The sequence below is a fragment of the Anomalospiza imberbis genome, chromosome 6, assembly GCF_031753505.1.
Source record: "Anomalospiza imberbis isolate Cuckoo-Finch-1a 21T00152 chromosome 6, ASM3175350v1, whole genome shotgun sequence".
Lineage (NCBI taxonomy): Eukaryota > Metazoa > Chordata > Aves > Passeriformes > Viduidae > Anomalospiza > Anomalospiza imberbis.
The window spans coordinates 44,919,560-44,937,696 of NC_089686.1; the positions used below are offsets into that span (position 1 = coordinate 44,919,560).

General features: G+C 40.8%; 1 protein-coding gene across 2 annotated transcripts in view; it reads left to right on the forward strand.

Annotated features, from left to right (window-relative positions):
* Positions 1-18,137, forward strand: part of LRRC56 (leucine rich repeat containing 56) — a 59,517-nt gene that overhangs the window by 33,364 nt on the left and 8,016 nt on the right. For both annotated transcript variants that reach the window (XM_068193824.1, XM_068193823.1), the window contains exons 6-8: positions 11,774-11,870; positions 12,274-12,471; positions 16,381-16,558. In XM_068193824.1, the coding sequence (XP_068049925.1) occupies positions 11,774-11,870; positions 12,274-12,471; positions 16,381-16,558 (473 nt within the window). The remainder of the gene's footprint in view (positions 1-11,773; positions 11,871-12,273; positions 12,472-16,380; positions 16,559-18,137) is intronic.

Genomic DNA, 18,137 nt, shown 5'->3' on the forward strand with positions numbered 1-18,137 from the left:
AATGTGTCTTTGTGACCTTAGATATCAGAGAATCTGACAGGCTGATTCCCCAGCAAGGGAAGCTGAACTCTTTCTGTACAAATGCACAGATGGAGCTTGGGCTCCACTCTGCAGCAAGCACAGAGGACACCAAAACAAGTTTGTGGCCTTGCAGTGTCTTTCCATGGTTCTCAGTATCATCACCCCATTTTCTGAAGCCTTCCCCAGCTGAAATTCCCCTGCCTTCTGTTTCAGACTGCCAGGGACAGGGTGTACCTGTAAGGAAGGGGATGATGAGGCAGGACCTGCCCTTGCAGCTCCAGGTTGGAGTCTTCTGGCTTTGGCGTGTTGGTGAGGAGGGTGCAGTGCATCTCTCTCCTCATAGAGCAGAGAGGATCTGCTCTCATTGTCATCTGAGCAGTTCCATGGCAGCAGGTTTCTTCCCTCAGGACACCTCTATCATGTCTCTATTTTGTGACTGTCATAAAATGCAGGGCATAAAAACCATCAGAGGATCACCATAGACCACAGCAACCCTTTTTGCATCATGAACATGGCTAGTGAAAAAGCAAAGTAAATAAGTAATAGCTAATGTGTGCAGGAAGGCTGCCAGTAAACTCCTGCAAGGTAAGACAAGCCCATTACGTAATTGTGCTCCTTCTCTGCCCACTATCTGAATAGGCAGTCCACTTTGAGTTTATTTGGTAAAAAAAGTGGCCTTTCCTTTCTGGATGTTTTCTCATACCTTGCACCTATCCAGCTGAACCAGGTCTTAAAAAGAAATACAGCTCAGCTTCTGGGTTAGCTGTTGTTTCTACGGCACCCTGGGTTAGCTGTATAAATATGCCATATTTTCCATCTCAGTTGCTTGTTTTATCCTGGGCAGACAGTCTTCTGAATGAGTTGTGTATAAGGCTTTGCCTAATGGTATCATGATCTTGCTTGTATGCTCTGGATGGATATGATAAATAAGACTGTCAGTAATAACTAGTCGATTTCTGCCAGCAAATAAGTACTTACGTGCCTGGCTATTAGGCAGTTTGCAGCTGCTCTGTTTCAGCTGTCAGTGTCAGGGTTCACATTTGAAAATTTACACCTAAATATTCATTTTAGGCAGTGATGAGAAAAAAATTGTTATAATCATGGTGTGAGAAACACCAAAGAACAGAGCTGGGAAGCAACAGTAATTAGCCCATCAGTAATTAGCCCATTGCCAGTGGAAGTGTTAGGGAAGCTTTCCTGTCTCCCCACCCAGGGGCCACTCTGGCAGAAACACTCACACCACCCGAGATTTTCACTGCTGGCACTGAAGCCCCTTCAGAGTGAGAGGTTCCAGTGACCCCAGGGGTGTCCCTCTTGGCTCCCTGCACACCCCACACTCACACAGCCAGACAGGGTTTCCTCACTGGCTCAGCCCTGGGTTTCCCATGGCAGAGTCCCAGATGTTTGGATCCATAGAGGAATTCAATTGTGGCACAATAACACAAAAAAAGCTCAAGCTGGGTGCCTCCTTCCTGAGCAGTATCCAGCTGCGAAAAGATTGTCTTTGTGGAAATAAGAAAATTATCAGCATTAGTTTAATGGGTTTGTAGGTTGTTTTGATTCTCTCCTACAAGGGAATTGCTTCTCCGCAGCTTGTTTGATTTTTTTTTTTTATTGAAAATAATTATGTTCAGTGGGAAAATATGTTCTTGGAATGCACGGTAAATGCTGATTTTAAAAAGGATGGAATCAGGTTGGAGGGGAAATTATGCTAATGGTTGTATTTGTCAGTTGTAACTGCCAAATGAGAGGAATAAAAAAGAATAAACAGATAGAGTTTCAGTGTACAATCAGTTTCATTATTTAATTTCTATAGAAAATTCTCCACAAAGGAGTTGATATTGTTGTTCTTATTTTCTGCAGACACATTGCTGCACCCAAAGGGCCTGTTGCTTTTTTTCCCTTAAAATACATGCACACTTCTTTTTCTCTGGCTATGTTCCTCATTTTCTGTGAGGCAAAATGTTATCGTTCTATCATGAGATGTTTAAAGGATGCATCAGATCTCTCAGATGCATCAATAGCTGCAAGAAATAAATACTGAAATGCCTTTGTGTTTTAGGAGGTGAAGTGATTTCATCAGCAGGTGTAATGCATGCACACTCTTCGCCCTTTGCCATAAGCTGCACTGTGTGCTCTTCTTGTGGGGATAAGAACCTGAACACAAAGGTTGTGTGAAACCTGCCACCTGCACTTTTGGTAACAGAAGTTCTATGAAAGATTATGTGTTTGAAAGACCATTTGTGGCATCTCCTGATTTGAACTTCATCAACCTCACAATCCTACCACTACACTTTCTACTGTTTCATCTCAGGCAAGAATTTAGGGAGGTTTGGTTTCCTTTGTTTAGTGTTGCAGCTACAGTTGCCTCAAAAGCAAGGTCAGGATGATCTACATCCAAATAACACACCTGCACCAGATTTGGGATGTCTACTGGTGCGCTGTGAAAGAAATGCTGAGGCTCTGTCTTGTAGTAACACCCTCAGTAGGGAAATCTATAAGGTCCTGTCTGTCTCAGTAATCCTGTGATGGACTTTGAGGTCCCCCAAGTTTCTCTTCTGCATCTTGCTTGTTTGTTGTAAAAGAACATCTGGAGGCCAGTGCAAGCGCAGAAAATCTCACTTGAAGCTCTTGTTTAAGGAAGAAGTCTTGACTCAAGACATATGGAGACAAGTCTGTCAAGATCTGTAGTGAACATTAGAGGCTTAGAGAGGAAAGACGTTTGAAGGAAATCAACTGCTATTCATAGGTCCAAGTTGTACCTATATTTGTTTCTTGCAAGCTTCTTTATTTTTTGTTTTCTCGTTAGATGTATACACAGATTAAAAAAAAGAAAGAAAGGAAAAGGCACAAAGAAGAAATGGCCATCAGCCTCAGAAGGAAGTTGTTAGTGTCATACAAACATGCCTGATCTATAGAAACTCAAGAACCTGCATTTCCACCATTGTATATTCAGACTGAAACACTTTGAATTACATTTTCTCTATAGCCATTTCCATTACAAAAATTGAATAGCTACTCCAAGTTGATCCAATTCACTAGTTGTATGTGGTCAATTAACCTAGAATTCCAGTTTTTCTGATACACAGAAAAAGATGTTTCAGGGACTTTGTTTGGTTTTGTTTTTTTTTTTTTTTTGTGGTATGTGTCTTAACACCACTGAATCTGCCAGATGATTTGGATCTTTTACAGAATATTCCTTCTGCTTACCATGAAGCATTAGAAGTTTTAAGTGTTGATTTTGAAGGATGAGCTCTATATTAAAGCAAAGTTGGAATATAGCTGTCTTACTCTGCCAAAGTTCAGACCTGGAACGTACTGTGAAACAGGCACACAACATGTGGGAGACTGAAAAGTTATTTATGCAGGAAATTTCAAAGCACTGTGGGATTCAATTCTTCAATGTAAGTAACTCATTCTGTAACCACAGTTTCATTATCCTTTATTTTTTTATATGTAAGCTTTCAACAGTGAGAATGAACAATTGCCAAAATTATAGGAACTGTCAGTAGCTCTAGGGTTAAACCGAGGGGCAATGGATCTGTGTGTGTGAGAGTTTTATTTGCTGTGTGTCTCAACTTACTCCTATTTGAAAATCCATTTGGTCTTGTGGAAAGTGTAATGCACCCATTAGGATGCAGTGTGTTGGGTCTCTACAGTTTCTCTGGGGTGCAGCTTTATGCAAGGGTGAGAGCTGAAGCAGGGTGGAAAAAATGCAGTCAAGGGCAAGTCTTGTTCGACAGGACCACACCTTGGCAATTTCTATTCCTTTCAGATTGTGGGAGCTGAGTTAAAGCAACTGTTCTTTCATTTTGAGAATGCTGCAGCAGTAACTAAGCTGACAAGCAATTTTAATGATCAAAAGCAGATTAACACAAAATTATGTTATCCTTCCCACACGTGTTGTATATTCGTGTGTTAAGGAATTACTGTTCCTGATTCCATCAGCGTTGATCAAGCCCATTATTCTGCTCTAGGTTTTTTTGGGTTTTTTTTGACAGCAACTAAAAATGAGAGCACTGGAAATTAAAGCTACATTTCATGTGTATTAACGTTAACAGAAGTAAGCATCTCAGTTACCTTAGGCACAACTATGGCGAGTTACAGAAGTGGATGTATCAGCACTACCACTTATAAATATCTCCCTCCTGTTGGTCTCACAAAGCACTTTTTGTTTAAATGAGGTATAATCTGACATGGAAAATAAAGTTCTTACAAGTAACGTAGTGCTTGATGTAGTATTGCAGTTGCTACAGTGGTTTCAATGAGGCAATGAGAAGCAACAATGACAAGTGAAAAAGTTATAAATCAGGAATAGCCCAGAGATGTATATCTTTAGGTTTGGGTTTTTCATCTGTTGTCATCTCCTGTATCCAGATGCCATCCGTGCCTGGCAGCAGTGGAGGGGGAGGCAGGGAGTGATGGGCACTGGTGTTAATGCAACAAGGATTTCTGTGCAGTGTCTCTGGTTGAAGCATGGCCACAGATGTGTCCATGGCAGAGCTCAAGTACTCTTATCAGGATCATCAGAGTGGTCGTTGGCTCCTGTCCTGGAAAACAGCCAAACTGCCTTGGATAGTTTGTGGTTTTGGCTTCTGTAGCCAGGTAGTGTCTTGTCCTTGTTTTCAGGTTTTTGCTTCAGTGAAAGCGCTGGCCAAAAGCACGTGGCTCCTTGATAATTGTAATTTTTCTTAGTAGGCCCACAAAAGCTGTGGCAGGTGTCTCTCCCTTTGGCATAACAAAGATGAAAAGGCAGAGTCACAGGCTGGATGAAGTGTGACACCTTGAACGTTCTCCCTGATCTATTTACCCCTGGTGCAGCACCAGGCAGTTGCATTTCCTCCCAGACACCCATTTCGCTGTCAGTGAAGTGTTCAGCAGAGCTCCACAGCTAAAAATATCAATATACGAGATCTTTGCCCATTTCCAAACTTGGAACTTAACACACAAGTACCCAACAAACAAAAGAAATCCCCACAATCCTAAAATAAAACAGTGAAATTTGTTTGTTGGGAGAAATATTGCCAGGGGCATTAGCACTGCAGCCCATTTTGAAAACAGCTTCTTATTCATAGTAAGGTTGCCTCAAAAATTTGGGACAGCAGAGACATGCTACTGCAAAGGCCTTTGGCAACAATAACTTTTTGTTCGTTCAGAAATTCTTCATTTGCATGTAAAGGGGAGTTATGAAAACAGAATTTCACAGACACAATTTTTATTTAAGAAGACATTTGGTAAATGTGTGCTTACGTTCAGCCTAAAACAAGCTAGCCTTCCTCTGATGTATTTTAAAATTGCCTAGCAAACTCACTTTTTGCTTAGATTTTGAACTCTCCAACAACATGTCTCAACAGGATTAGGAACTCTTTCTGTTGAAAATTTGCACAGACCAGAAGGCAGAATGAGACCAGTTTATTGGGTGCTATATTTCTATGGTATTTCAGCCTAAAAGTGTCCTTCTGGCTGCAAAAGATGAGACCTGACCCTTGTTGTCTTGCACCTTGTGCCGCAGTTCTCTCTGGCACAAGGGAGCAGAAGATGCTAAAAGCAACCTGTGTGTCATGGTGATGTAAGATGTGGGACAGAGGAGAACCAAGCCAACAGTTCTCAGCATATTGCTACTTGAATTTTGAAGAGTGAATACAAAACCAGCAAAGACTGCAATGCTGCAAAGCAAGGCAGGTCATCACATTCACATGACGTTTGTTCAACTGTAAAAGGACACTGCAGGGAAAATAAAGACGTGGCCTCAGCACTGCTTGCAGAGCTGGGGGCTGTGTCATGGATTTGATCAAGTATGAGGAACACATGTATACAATCAGTTTTACAATTTTGAATACAGCTATTTGTGAACACAATGAAGCTTTTATGAAAGCTTCCTATTAGAGCATATGTTACTGATTTAAATAACATTCAGGCTTTAAAAGTTTTTGTTTCAGATGTCAGAATTATCTGTACAACTAAACCATTGTGTGCTGACATTGACCATATAGATGTTATCACAGTGCAGCTCAATAAATTCCACTTGATTTCTGTAGATCAGAGATGCGATATTTTTATTCCTTTATCTTGTAAGACTGTAGCTTGGTCACTCTCTTACAATCTAAATTTCTCTATTTACCAGTTCATTCGTTTTCAGAGCGATCTTTAAAATAAAGAAAATCTGCATCAATGGCTATTTTAGAAGTATTGCTTCTGAAGATTTATTCAGCAGATGCAGGTGTGCTTTGAGATACGTCTTGCAAGCTCCATGGATTTATTGCTTTGTTTCTAGGTAAATTATTCAAAAGTGACTTCAAGAACAAACAAGGGTTCAAACTGATGAATGTGTTCAGGGTTTTGCTGTTGTGTTTACTGGGTAGCTTGAGTTCAGTGGAGCAATTCAGGATTTATTGTCATGAAACCAAGAGTAGGATTTGGCTCTCTAGGTCTGATATTCATCCAGTAAAAATTTGGCTGGAACAAATCAGTCCCTGAAGAACAAAAAATGTTGGATTAATGGAAGAACACATTATTTCTCAAACTTGTTATTAGATGCTGTGAGCCGAATTGTTCATTGCCCCTCTGCTTTCTCCCCAGCCTGGGGGAGTGATGACAAGATGGGAGCATCAGATTTCATGGGAAAAAATACTAAATTGTTGTGCACAAGTGGGGAAGGTGTTGCCAAGACCCTCACAGAAGCACTGGGCTGTTTGATGAGTTCCCATCCTTGCAGCAGTTATTTTGAGATAGTTGGAACCCAGGCTTCAAATCCTTTGGTTTATTAATATTATTTCCTCAAAAATCAATTATAAATGCAAATTTTGGGGTTAAAAGTGAAACTAGGGGAGTCTATGTTGATTTCTTGGCACTTTGGGATACTAAAAACATGATCTGATACTCAGTGTATGTTTTGCAGGCAAGTGTGTGTGGGAGCACATGTGGAATAATTACTCAGGAGGACTCTGGTTTGGCAGCTTAAGGGGCTGTAATCCTCTGTTTATCACAATCGAGGGTTATCATATATACATCCCCACCCCATACTCCATCTCTCTGCCTCAAACCTGTCTTGAATGAACCATAGCAGGGGTGAGCAGGATATATAATGTCTTTGGTTATTAATTCTTTGCCTTTCCTGTAAAGTTCCCAGCTTCCACATCACTTGGGACAGGATGCTTTTCCACTGGATTGGGATTATTCATTGTATTAATGGGAGCTATGTTTCCTCTACGGTGTCTTCCCTTTCCTTCTCTAAGCTCTTTGCTGTTTGCACATCACTGGAGCACTCCTGTGCTGCATCTTATGACCAACTGCCACCAGCCTCCTACAGAGTCTCATCTTTTTCCTTTCATCCATCAAACTTTTCAGTCCTACTTTCTGTTTTTGGAATAGGTGCTGTAATTTTCTGTATGTTTATATCGTGCCCAATACAGGAGAATCCTCTTCTCGAGATGTGTCTCATTAATTTCAGCCTTGGTCAATGATTATTCTGGGGGGAGTGTTTTGTTACACTGCATGTATAAGTATAGTGGATTTTCCCTCTTACTACCCTGATAAATTGTTGTTAAGAGTTTATTATTACATTAAAATAGTCTACCCTAGTAAATCATTATCAGAGTGCAGATTCCCATTAATTCCATTTCAATAAAAGTCAATAGTTGCATCTCCCCAGTTTGGGCTGATGTCACACTCTGCACTTAGCATAAATGAAAACATGCCTGTGTGTACACTTGCACGCCCATGGTGGTCATGTGTGCTGAAACAACTCCTCACTTTGCTCTCACCCCCTCCAAGGTGGATGTGCCAGATGCTCTAGAGCTGGTCCCAGAGGAGACACTCCCATCCCTTGCAAGCTCTTAAGTTCTCGTCTCATCAGCCAAAATATTTCAGAAGAATTTTCAGAAATGCAGGTGTGTGCAGTTGTGAGGAGCAGCTTGCTTTGAGCTACGTGGCTGTTTCACCTTACAGCAGCCATGCTCTCAAGGGCAATTATCTCTATAGTAATTAACAAGGGAATTTTCTCTGATGCTGCAGCGTGAGTCATGCAGCTTCCAAAAGATTCGTTTGTTAGTTACTGAATAAAATGTTTGCAGATGTACTTTGCTATGATAACATCTTTGACTGGGGATGACTCATTATAGATGCAGAAGCAAAGACCTGCAGGGCCAAAATGTGACTGCGTGATCCAGAATTTTAGGCTTCTCTTGCAGCTAGCATGACCCCAGTGTCAGCAAGAGGAATTTGGTTCTGCAGTAGAGCCCAAAGGGGAAAAAGTCCTTTTGCCTCTTCTCATTGCCTTTATATTAGCAGGGAAGGAGAGGTGCCAGTCCTTTGCTCTTCATAAGAGCTGGAGTGCCCTTTTTGAGGGGCAGGAGAAGAGGTATCTTGGGTTGCTAAGTCTCTTCCCTGAAACAAGACAGCAAAACTGGGCCAAGTCATACCAAACCGTGCAACAAAGTTCATGCTTTCTTAGTATTTTGTTTCTTGAGTTAAAGATGAGCTTTGGGACAGCCACTTCCCCATTAGCGTCTATATTTTTTCTATTCTGAAGTGTCTGATCAAGCTTGCTTTTTTTTTTTTTTTTAATAACAAGACCCTGTTATCAAACACTGGGTTGCATTGCAAACATGCAGTGGCCTTCTGCAAGTTCCCAAGACATGGGATGTACAACTTAATTCCTTTGTCTGAAATACAAATACTCGTCAGCTTTGATTAGTATTAACCTTGAAAGTGCTACTCCTGACTCGTGCCACTTAGCTGTAGGAGAGTCAGAGCTGCAACCCATGAATGAAACTGGAATGGATTTGAGACTAAATTTAGTAGCACAAATTGTGAAGAGTAAGGTAAGTAGGCTTTAGAAGTCGTTTCAGTTAGGGTCTTCTGATGGTGTGCACAGCAGGAGAATGCTTTAAGGACTTGTTAGCTAATAATTCCTAGTGAGTGTGCATCATGCATGAACTAGCAGACAGTGTGAGTAGGGATTGACCCTGTCTGTGTGCACTGGGTTTAAGCACAGCCAGCTCTGGAACAGAAAACTGTGACAAAAAAAAAAAAAAAAAAAAAAAAAAAAAAAGAAATAGGACTTAACTCTGGAAGTCCTAGACTTCTGAGTGTGAGCAAGGAACTACTTCCACAAATGTATGGAGTGATCAAGGACTAGAGGGAATAACTGTTTGTTCTCGGGGCCCTGTATAAAAATTGCTTGGGAATCAATCCTCTGCTTTGCTTTGGCATTCTTTATATTGACAGAGAAACATTAGGAACAAGCATATTAGTGCAATCTCTTTCTGTGGCAAAAACCCTTCAGTTAAAAATTCAAGACAAATTAAAAATGGAAATAAAGTCCATTCACCATATCTTACTCTACCATATGTAACCAGGTTAGGATTGTCTTCAGTTTTGCTGGGCTAATAAACAGAGCATCTATCAGAAGCACTGTTTCAATGACACAAAAACGAGAGTGACTACTTCCCTTTATCTCTGTTCAGTGGTTTACAGAAGAGAAAATTCTGCACCAAAATTAGCCCAAAATTTGAAAATCTCATCAGTGCTTGAAGCGGGTCATGAAATGAGCAGTGCAATCCCTTCACATTCTTTCTAATGCCATATTTGTGTTTATGGGTGTGTTGGCCTTGCTTCATGGTAGCTTCTGTTTTTGTAATTTAATTTACTTTCTTTCTTATTATAGGCATGCAGCTTGCAAATCTAATAATAAATTTTCAGTAAATATTACTTTGGGAGGCATCTGTTCCTTAAGGAAGGCTTAGAACCAGTTTTTGTTTTATTTAGAAAATGTATATAATATAGATAGACCCTGGAAGATCTTGTGCAAGGCCAGGGATGAGGTGATATGAATTTGGCTTTCTTTATCCTTGTGTGACTAGAGGAAGCTTCCTGGATGCACAAAATTCACTGCAGGTGTTGTGGTTCATATCAGTTGGGAATTTTTTCTTCAAGGGAAGAGTAGCCTTAGATGGAAAGAGATGTTCAATGAGACTGAGATTTTCCTTTTTTGCTTAGTTCTGAGTCAACTGCACTCTGTACCTCAAAAGCTGTAAAATGTTACATAAATACATTGTGTGGTGTATCCATTGTGAGCTTATTTAAATGGGCAGCATCCAGGGAAGGAGTAATTAGAGACACCAAGTGCCTGTGGCCCCTGCAGTGGTAGAGGATGGATGAAGTCGGATAGGTCTGGGTGATGCCCATGGACATACCAGTGCCTAAGAGGCAAAGGGGTGAAAACCCCCAGTTGCACCTAGAAACTTCCATTCAACCTTGTATTTGGCCCCTCACAGAAGAGAGGCACCTGGGGATATTTTTCCTTGTACTTATCCTTTATTCAGGCTTATGCAGGCTCCTTTCTCCTGACAAGGCCCTTCCCAAGTATTCAGATGGTAGAGAAACAACAAAAAATACAGATGAGAACATGTCTGTCTCCACTCATAAAAGCACTCCTTCCTGACCTCTGGGACTGGCTCGATGCCCAGTATCCCTGAAGCAGGCAGCTTGACTACAGAGGATTGCTGCAAAGCTGTACCAAAGCTGCATGAGGCTCTCAGAGGGCAATGCAAAGCTAGTTTTGTTCCCTGTCATCCACAAAGAGAAGACATGAGTACAACTGTTAGCTTGATATGTCAAGATTACAAGGGCCCCCATGACTTCTATCTTCTACAATTTTCTGTAGAAAACATACTACTGTCTGTGTTGTAAGAATGAATATTGTGAGAGATGGCTAATCCAAAATATTGAGGTCCAGTAATCTTGATTTAAGAACTATTTTAGCTTTTTATGTGGTCCTGAGAAATTTGCTTGGCTTGAGTATGGATGTTGGACAAGATGGCCTTCTTTCCAACTCAGCCATTACTGTGTTTCTGTGAACTCCATGCTAGTCTCTACCTCCTCTGATAAACTGCCTTTGAATTTAGTTACCCACGGTTTAGTTCTTTAATATTCAGATACACTGATATCATGGCTACAGTCAAAACTTTCTGAGCTTTGGTTGGTTTGGAATTTGATAAAGTGTTGCATTTTGTTTATGTTACACTACTGGCTTTATGCAACTTAATGTTACCAAAGATGGCAGGTGATTACACCCCCAGTTTGATTTGCCGCCCTTTTTGTGTTATCTTTGTATTGTGCAGCACTGTAATGGTCAGGGAGATATTACATGTGTGTGGACTCAAGCAGGTCAGTGTGTGATTTTCTGGGTTATGACCAGAAAGTTTAAAGTTCATATAAATGATCCCTTACTGATATTTTGCTACACCCAAAGAGTGGGAAAATGATGGAAAGGATTATAATTTTCTGCTGATTCAAAAAATGCTTTTGGCAAAGTTATTCCTTTCAACTGCAAAATCAGAAGAGAAGTAACTCTGTAAGAGGGATAGAATGAGACTGTCCATGCAGTCAGCTCAGATATGTTAATTTGGGTTTTATGTGTACAGCCAATGATGCCAGTGTAAGAAAACCCCACTTAATTCTTAGCAGTTGCCTGTGATTTATGACAGAATTTCCATGATGTAGCTCTTGGAATAATCCTAATCAAACAGGACTGGGTGACATGTCTTCATACAAGAACAAAGCTGACAGTGGGATAAGTAAAGAGGAGTATAATTTTACTCCCCACTTTCAAGGGTGAACGTTTTAAATTGAATATCTTGTAAACAATGTGAGATTTGAAGGAAGTAGCAGTGGCCTAGTCTTAGGAAAAAGAAAGCAAGTCTTGAATTTTTTGACTCATTCAAATAGAGCTTGAATTGTTTTTTATAAGGGATCTTGGAACCTCATTGTCCCACGTCTGTGTCCTGTGGATGGCGCGGTGTGGGCTCTCAGATTTAGACGGGATCTCTTCCTGCAGCTCTCTAAAAGTAAGTATAGATGTGTCCTGCCAAATGACAATCTCAGATCTACCTTCGCTTGATATTCTTTACTTTTAGTCTTCATTCTCCTCACCCTTTGCTTTTCTGGCTGGCTTTGGTTTGATGCCTTGAATTGCAAGAGTTAGTTTAAAAGATGATACAATATAACTTTTTAAAATGAGGAGGAGTGTAGCATTCAGGTCTGATCCTGAGTACGACTAAAGCAGTGTGTGGCTAAATGAGCCTTTGTTATTTAAGGCTGCAACAGCCAAACTTTATGAAATGTTCACTACCTTGCTAGTTTCATCCTATGACATTTAGTATTTAAAGTATTAGAAAAGATTTTGCAAAGCTTCCGTGTCACTTGTGCAAGCCCGTGGTTTACATGTTTATTCTGTTTACTTCTGCTGAGGAACTCTACATTGCCTACAACAATATCTCTGACCTGAGCCAGCTGACCTGGCTGGATCACCTTGAGGTTTTGGACCTGGAAGGGAACAATATTGAGGACCTCAACCAGGTGCAGTACCTGCAACTTTGTTGCAAGCTAAGCCACCTGACAGTGGAGGGCAACCTTATTTGCCTGAAGCCAAATGCAGAATCTGCAGAGGTGAGGACTTGGTTTGCAAATACTGTGTTATTTTTTTTGTCAGTACTTTTTAACTGTGAGTTGGAAATGAGAAATGTTTCTGCATCTTCGTATTGCATCATTCTAAATGATGGCATGGGATGCATTTCCCTTGTTGATTTTGTGGTCTCATCAGTATGGTCTCCAAGGTGACCACAAGTGAAATACAAGACTGCTAGCAAAGACTCGGGCCTGTTTCCCAGCAATATGAGGGAAAACTTCTTCTCTTGGAGTATGAGCACTGGAACAGGTGTCCCAGAGAGGCTGTGGAGTCTCCTTCCCTGGAAATACTCAAAACCCATCTGGATGTGATCCTATGCAACCTGCTCCAGGTGAACCTGCTTTAGCAGAGGGGCTGGACTAAGTGATCTTAAGAAGTCATTTCCAACCCCAACCATTCAGTGATTCTGTGGTGAGACACCAGTTTCTGAGGGTTTTGCATTTCATTTGGAGGCTCTCCAGTCCAAAAGCAAGTCCTCCAATGCCACCATGCTCGGATGTTGAGCCCTCAGAAAAACAGTGCTTGAGGTAACTAGGAAAAGCTATAATGTTGGAACTGCTTGTTACCCTTTCCCCTGAAAGCTTAAAATCAAATGACCAAGAAGACCTTCAGAAAAAGCTGAAGATACAAAATAGAGTGATTCACCTCTTACATACTAAAATAATAGAATAATTTCTGCTGAGGTATTTTGTTGAAGGCATGAAAGAGCCTTTGTGTCACAAAGATGAGAACACAGTAACACATGATCTGATTTGGGTTTCAGGGCACTCAACAAATAAAGCACAGGAGATCTAATTCTACTTGAACAGCCTCAGAGCTGTATTACTCTCTTTGACTTTCTCCTGCTTCATAAAAAAGCATTGCTGGGATATTAAAACACCAACATATTGCCATCCAGGTCCTTTGGACGGTCTATGGGCACACACAGAGTTATGTAAAACACAGGTCTCACTAAGGATGATGCAATTCCTGATGGCACCACAAAGAGCTGATAATGCAGGTCCAAAATCAGAGCTGATGCTGTTATCCCACTATGACATATTCCATACCTTTCCTGTGTATTTTAAATAAGTCATGCCGATGCTGTTAATTTGCCTAAAAGGTTGGGTTTGATATTTTTCCTGGACTTAGCCTTGAAAACAGGTGCTAAACTAAAACTCAGTCATGCAATAGACATATATTTTAAATCTTGGCACTTCTTAAACATATGAGTTAATAGCATTTTTCAGATGTAATTGTTGGCTTGATCTTATTGTTCAATAAAAGGGGCCATGGAAGGTAGCTCTTTACCTTTCATAATTTTCCTCTCTGGAATTAAAAAGAAAATATTATATACTTGCCTTTCTAGTTTGAACTGGTGGAATTATCCTTAAGGGACAACACTGTAAGTGCTTGTAACCAAAATAATTTCTCCATTTTGGAACATTTCTCCCTTATGGAAGATGCAATCATGAGAGGAAAAACATATTCCTGCAGTAAGGAAGCACTGCCTGTCTGTGATGGACAAGGCATGCCTGCTTACTCTTTCTACTCCCAGGGAGATAAATACAGCTACTGAGACATCATATCATAGCTTCGTCCTGTGGAAATGGTGCAGTGTATCCTAACAAGGCAGAAGGTCTGATTCTACTCCCTTGTCTTTCCTGCTCAGTGAAAGTGGGATTTTTGGAGGATTTGGCATCTTCAGTCTTTAAGTGTACTTGTAATGGAGAAATGTCAGATTTCCCTTGGCTTGTTCAGATGAAATGAGTCCTTAGGATGCTCTGCATGTTGTCCTGTAATGGAAGTACAAAGAGCAGTGGTATGTGGTGGTGTGCCCTCCTGCTCTTCTCCATGCAGAATGGCTGTCTCTACTCCTGTGCAAGTAGGTGCTAAGATCTGATCAGTGAGAGATGCTTCTGCCTGAATTAAGGTGCAAACCTTATGCCAAAGTCAGTGATACAGATTTTATTTAACAGTAAATGTGAGGTAGCGAAATAAAAAGAAATAGAAAAGAGAGGTGAGAGAAGAATATTGTCACCACCCATGGATCCAATGGCATCCCTGTTGATCATTCTTCAGCCTGGACTTCTTGGTGGTAGGGTCCCAGTGTAATTCAAAATATTTCATTCTTTATACATTTTAGCAAATAAAGGAATTAATGCTCATTGGCTACACAGTTCTCTTAAGCTATTGGTTAAATTGTTCTCTCTTGCCTCTAATGCTAATTAGTCTACATGCTTAGTCTTTCTTTTCTTTTGAGCCGATGATCACAATGTTCCCCTGTTAAAATTACCTTTTACCCAGTGGGAACCAATTTCAGCAGAGTTGCTGATTTGTCTTTCCTTATGGCCTGTAAATTCTACATTTTTTTTTGTTTCCATTATCAGTGATACATTCTTCCCGGCTTTGTTAACCTCCCCTAAGTGTGAGATAACATCCAGACAATACTACCACCTTTATCTTATCTACAGTCCAAGTTCCAGGTATCCACAGAGGAATATCTGGGGGAGCTTCAGTGACCACTGGTGGTCGCAGATGCAAAGTCATCCAGGGAATCAGCACAATGGTGTATTTTACACTGACTTGTAGCAGAGGCAGACTGTGAGTTCACTGTAGTCTCCCACCCAGTGTCTGTGTTGAGAAGATGCTTTGCTCTCAGGTGGTTGCAAAGTGGGGCTTGCCCTTTGCTGCTGAGACCTTCTCCATGGACTTTGTTGCTTTCTTGATTTCAATGGATGTTTGCATTTTTTTTTTTTTTGTGTATAGAAAAGCCATATAGAAAAGAGTATATGTGGGTTTACTTTGGTGTGCCCTTGATGGCAAATTCTAATTCCTCAGGCTCCTTCTTGTAGTCTGGCCCTTGCTAAAGGTCTGCAAAAGCTCTCCTATTTATTTACTTGTAATCTACAGAATGGTCCAGCTAAATTTACTGCTCTTTCTTCAGATGGCCTGTTTGCTCCCTGTAATTTGATTTTCAGATGAGCTCATCTTCCCCAGTTATCTTAACCAAGAACAACAACTTGATGATAAATTCTGCAGCCTCTGTAGCTGTAACGTAACATGAGTGTAACATGATTCTTCTCTCCAACAGGACATGGCTGGGAATTGGCTGTAGCTGAGAATGGTTGACTCAATTTCTAAATTAAGATTAAAGACTTAGTTTGAGAAAATTAGTGTCTGCCTCTTAACAACAACTAACACCTTTTATTTGGTGAGTTCCCTCTGCCAATGTCAGTGCTGCATCATGCAGAGAGAGGGAGCATCCAAGCAGCCAGGCCCCACAGAAAGATTTCTGTTTATGACCACTCTGCATTGAATGAGGACTTGGCTTTGTGGGGATTTCTAATATTTCATGCAATGTCCTGAAAAGCATAAGATTTGCCTGGGCGAAGCAATTGATTGGTGGATAGCTTTCCATTTGTATTCTGCCACTATCACTGCACTCTTGCTTTATACTTTTTTTTACTGTGTGACTAAAAGCACAGTCCATGGGAATGCTCTTTCTCTATCAACAGGTGTAGCAACACTCATAACATGTTTTCCAGCCTTTCTATCACCTGATTATTGAGGAGAAATACACCAGAGAATCACAAAAAGCAGGGAGACAGACTGGCTGAATGCTGAGGGAGCCCAAGTTTTCCATGGACTTCAGTGGCCTTCTATGCTTTTGCACATTGCACATAGTATAACAAAGACAAATGGCAAAGTCATCAGTGGGTAAACAACAAAGGAGCCTTTGTGTGAAGGCCGTGTCTTTGCAGTCCTCAGGACATTTTCATGATCAATTCAAGTAGAAATCATGTGAAGAGCATTTCAAATTGTATGGCAGTCATACAAATTGAACAGTATTGTGCTACTGGAAGTCCACAGACTGTTAAATAAACTGACCACTTTCTCCATTTCTCCAGGACCCAGACTATAATTACAGAGCAGAAGTAAAAAAACTCATTCCCCACTTGAAGTATTTGGACAGAATACCAGCAAGCCAGACTACTCTCCTTCCTTCCAGAAAGATGCATGAGGATTCTCTAAGCATCAAGGAATCCATCAAGGAAGGTGGTTTAGCCAAAGACATTTCATGGTTAGGTATGACAGGTTTCCTGTTGGGGTTCATTTTTCAAGTTGTTATGTCTTAAAAAAGAAAAAGAGCAAGGTGACCTCTTCAAAACCAATCTTTACTTATAGAGAAAGGACAAAGGATGTTGTCTTTTTCACCTGGGAAGTAAGAAAGCTGGAATTCAGCAGATAACAGTGCAGATTTAAATGGAAGTTGTCCTAAGCTGGGCATCAAGATCAAAAAACGCAGACAACTTCTAGAGCATCAAGCAAATATAGCAGTAGCTGGATGTCTGTACTTGGGGCTTGTTCTGCATGATGGGGAGAAGCAAAGCTTGGAAAGGAATGTTTCAACAACAGCTGATCGCAGCTCTTTCCATGGTAACAGTCAATCCCATGTAGCATGGATGTAGTAGGATTTTCTATTCCAGTTTAATAATAGGAAAGTCAATCTGGTTACCATCCTTCAGTGGTAACACCCTTCCTGCAACATCACAGGAAGATTGCATGGTCTTGTAAGAAATCTGTTCCACTTTCTTTGTTACTAGATTAAGTTCATTACATTCATTAGCAGAGAGTAAATGGTTTGAAAGTAAATCTGTTGACCCCTTGCCTGCAGCCTTGGTAATAAGTTCAGATGTCCATGCTTTTACGTGTCATGCTACGTGCACTTTATCACTTACTATTAAATATTGCAAAGTATTTCCTATAACTGCTCATGTTGCTTCCCATTAGTGTGGGCAATGCAGTTGGCTTCCCAGCCCCCTCCCCAGGTTGTGGTTTGCCTGCCAACTGCACTCCATTAAAAATTTAGTTTGTTTTGGAATAAGTACATACATTTGTCATTTATTGAATCCCTATGGGTCCAAATCATTAGTTGTAATAGTAGTCATGGTAGGGGAAAAAATCCATTAAAATCTGATCCCTCAGTGATTGTGCTTTGGCAACATCACCTGAGGTTCAGAAAACTAGTTAACAAAGTTTGCTGATAGAAGCAGTAGGGGCAGAGCACAAAATTGTGAATTCATGTCGTTTCCTGGTGTAACCAGACTTATATTCTTGCTGGCAGCTCTAAACCAGTAAGTTCATATGGTCAGGTTCAGACATGCCAGTACTTTTTTCTTTCCAGTAGCAATGTTGATTTGGGTACTTTTCACATAGAGTGTATTTCATGGGTTCATATTAACAGCTGTGCCCAAGATACATTAAAAGTCCCTAACACTCAACTCTTAAGGAAATGGCCATATCATCACAGAGCTGATGCCTCACTTTGGAGCTGGTAGATGCTCAACAATTTAAAAAGCACGTTTTTCATCTGGGCACTGGAATTAAATTCTCTCTCCCATGGGATGTTGGCTGCATATGCTGCTCTTAGAGCTATGCTGTGCTCCCAGGACAGGCAGCAGTTGGGCAGGTAAGAGGACAAGGCTGTCTCCCTTTGCTAGTTTTTGTATAATCCTTTCTGTCCTGTAGCCTTACAAAAGCAGTTTTCACCTTTCTTTCTGTGGTAGAGAACTCTGTCTCTGAGGCAGTGCTGGAAAAATCTATCAGTGCCATTCCCAGATTTCTGTAACTCCTGGTACAGTTTCCCCTGTTTGACTGGTGGCTC